The 1,735-nt window shown below is 53.5% G+C and overlaps 1 protein-coding gene across 1 annotated transcript in view; it reads right to left on the bottom strand.

Annotated features, from left to right (window-relative positions):
• Nucleotides 1-997: 997 nt before the first annotated feature.
• Nucleotides 998-1,735, bottom strand: part of LOC102759953 (C-C motif chemokine 13) — a 1,638-nt gene continuing 900 nt past the window's right edge. Inside the window, exon 3 of the mRNA XM_006764059.2 lies at nucleotides 998-1,370. Coding sequence (XP_006764122.1) covers nucleotides 1,166-1,370 — 205 coding nt within the window. The 3' untranslated portion in view covers nucleotides 998-1,165. The remainder of the gene's footprint in view (nucleotides 1,371-1,735) is intronic.

The raw sequence follows: 1,735 nt of genomic DNA, 5'->3' as shown, positions 1-1,735 counted from the left end.
AGCCTGTGGCATCACCCGCCTGCCTTCAGATCTGACTCCAAACTCCCCGCCTTCATGTTGTGACTCCTCTCTCACCACCCGGCAACCTTCCCTTTGAAAATCTCTAACGTCTCCATTCTGGAACCAAACTCTGACCTTATCGGGGTAGTCCTGCCACACCCTCTCCCCTCTTTCCCATCCTGCACCTTCTCTATAGGAATCTCGTGATGACTGTGTTACATCCTCCAAGGCTGATCGTGTCCCATCTTCTCGGGCAAATTCAGTGCTAACTGGGAATGGTCAGCTGATTTTCCCCTGGGGTGGGGAGAGGGGGTCAGGTGCACATCATGTGTATATGACTCCAGGATGGAGGACGGCTCCCATTGGGAAGGCATGGGTTCAGGGAGACCAGTTAGAAGCTGATGCTGGAACTGGAGCCATTGTTCTAGACTAGTCTGGGCTGGTAAGCCAGGGTCCCCCGGACCTAGGCTAGCCCACTACATCCACCTGCACTTCAGAGAGCCCCCTACTGATTGGAAATTACCCTCAAAGAAAACACCACTGTTAGAGATTTAAAATAAAATTTATTTCCTGTAAAATGTCAGCAGTCCCACGATTGCGTTTTCTCCACAGTAACATATTCTCCACAGCTAACAACACCTGGTGTTCACCAGGCACTTCCTCCGTAGCTGCCCTGGCCCTTCACCCCTGTGGTTCTCACAGGCACGGCCACCCGCCCTGGGCAGTTAGGCAGAAGAGGGACCCTGCCTGCCACTTACCGCGGGAGGAAGGGCGCCCATGACAGGAACCAACGGGCTCAAGGCTTTCCTTTAAAGAAGAAAGCTCAAGCAAAAACAAACAACAAAACTCATAATCATGGTCAACAGCATGGTGATCACATCACGGGGCGGGGGGCGGGAGTAGGAGAGGGTACAGGGGTTATACCTGAGATGGAAGGAGACTTGACTTGGGGTGGTGAACACACAATACAATATGCAGATGCTGGCTTATAGAGCTGTACACCTGAAACTTATATAATTTTATTAACTGTTGTCACCCCAATGAACCCAATTAAAAAAATAAAACACACACACATACAAAGATGGCCAATATACAAAATAGACCCCAACCCAGCAAGAATGCAAATAATATTAAACATTACTTAAGACAAAACAGCTCTGCCTCCCTATTGGGAAATGACGGTGCTATGAGTGCTGGGGGGGCTGGAGGAGAATGCATGTTCACGTTCCACACTCTGGCGTGGTGTCTGCGTGGCCGGGGGAGCCCTCATCCTCCAGCTGTGAGACTTTTGGTCCAGGCGCTTCATATGGTCCTGGACCCACTTCTCCTGTGGGTTGGCACAGATGTGCTTGGCCAGCTTGGTTTTGAAGCTGTGGGTAGAGAAGCGCCCGCACAGTTAGAGGGAGCGCTTGGGGGTTCTACCCAAGAGGTGGGCCTCCTCCCAGGAGGAGGGAAGGGGGTGGCAGGAGGGGGCCTCTGGACCCAGTCGCTGTTTGTGCCCCGCTGTGGGGAGGCTGGCCTGGCCACAGAGCCTCCTCCAGGGTGTGAGCCGAGCCCGTCAGGGAGCCGGGGGGCCGGCTGTGGCACCTCACTGGCTCTCGGGGTGGGGGGTGGGGGCTTTTGTGATGAATAACAGGAGGATCTGGACGACACAGTCTGGTTAGATCTTACCCCCTGAGTATAAGGTCCTGAATTAGTCTGATGTCTGTGTTCTGGGGCAGAGCTTTGGCTGGGG

This window comes from Myotis davidii, unplaced genomic scaffold (genome assembly GCF_000327345.1).
Source record: "Myotis davidii unplaced genomic scaffold, ASM32734v1 scaffold699, whole genome shotgun sequence".
In the NCBI taxonomy this organism is placed as follows: domain Eukaryota; kingdom Metazoa; phylum Chordata; class Mammalia; order Chiroptera; family Vespertilionidae; genus Myotis; species Myotis davidii.
The sequence above is the reverse complement of the archived record's forward strand: the minus strand, read 5'-3'. Positions and strand labels throughout refer to the sequence as shown.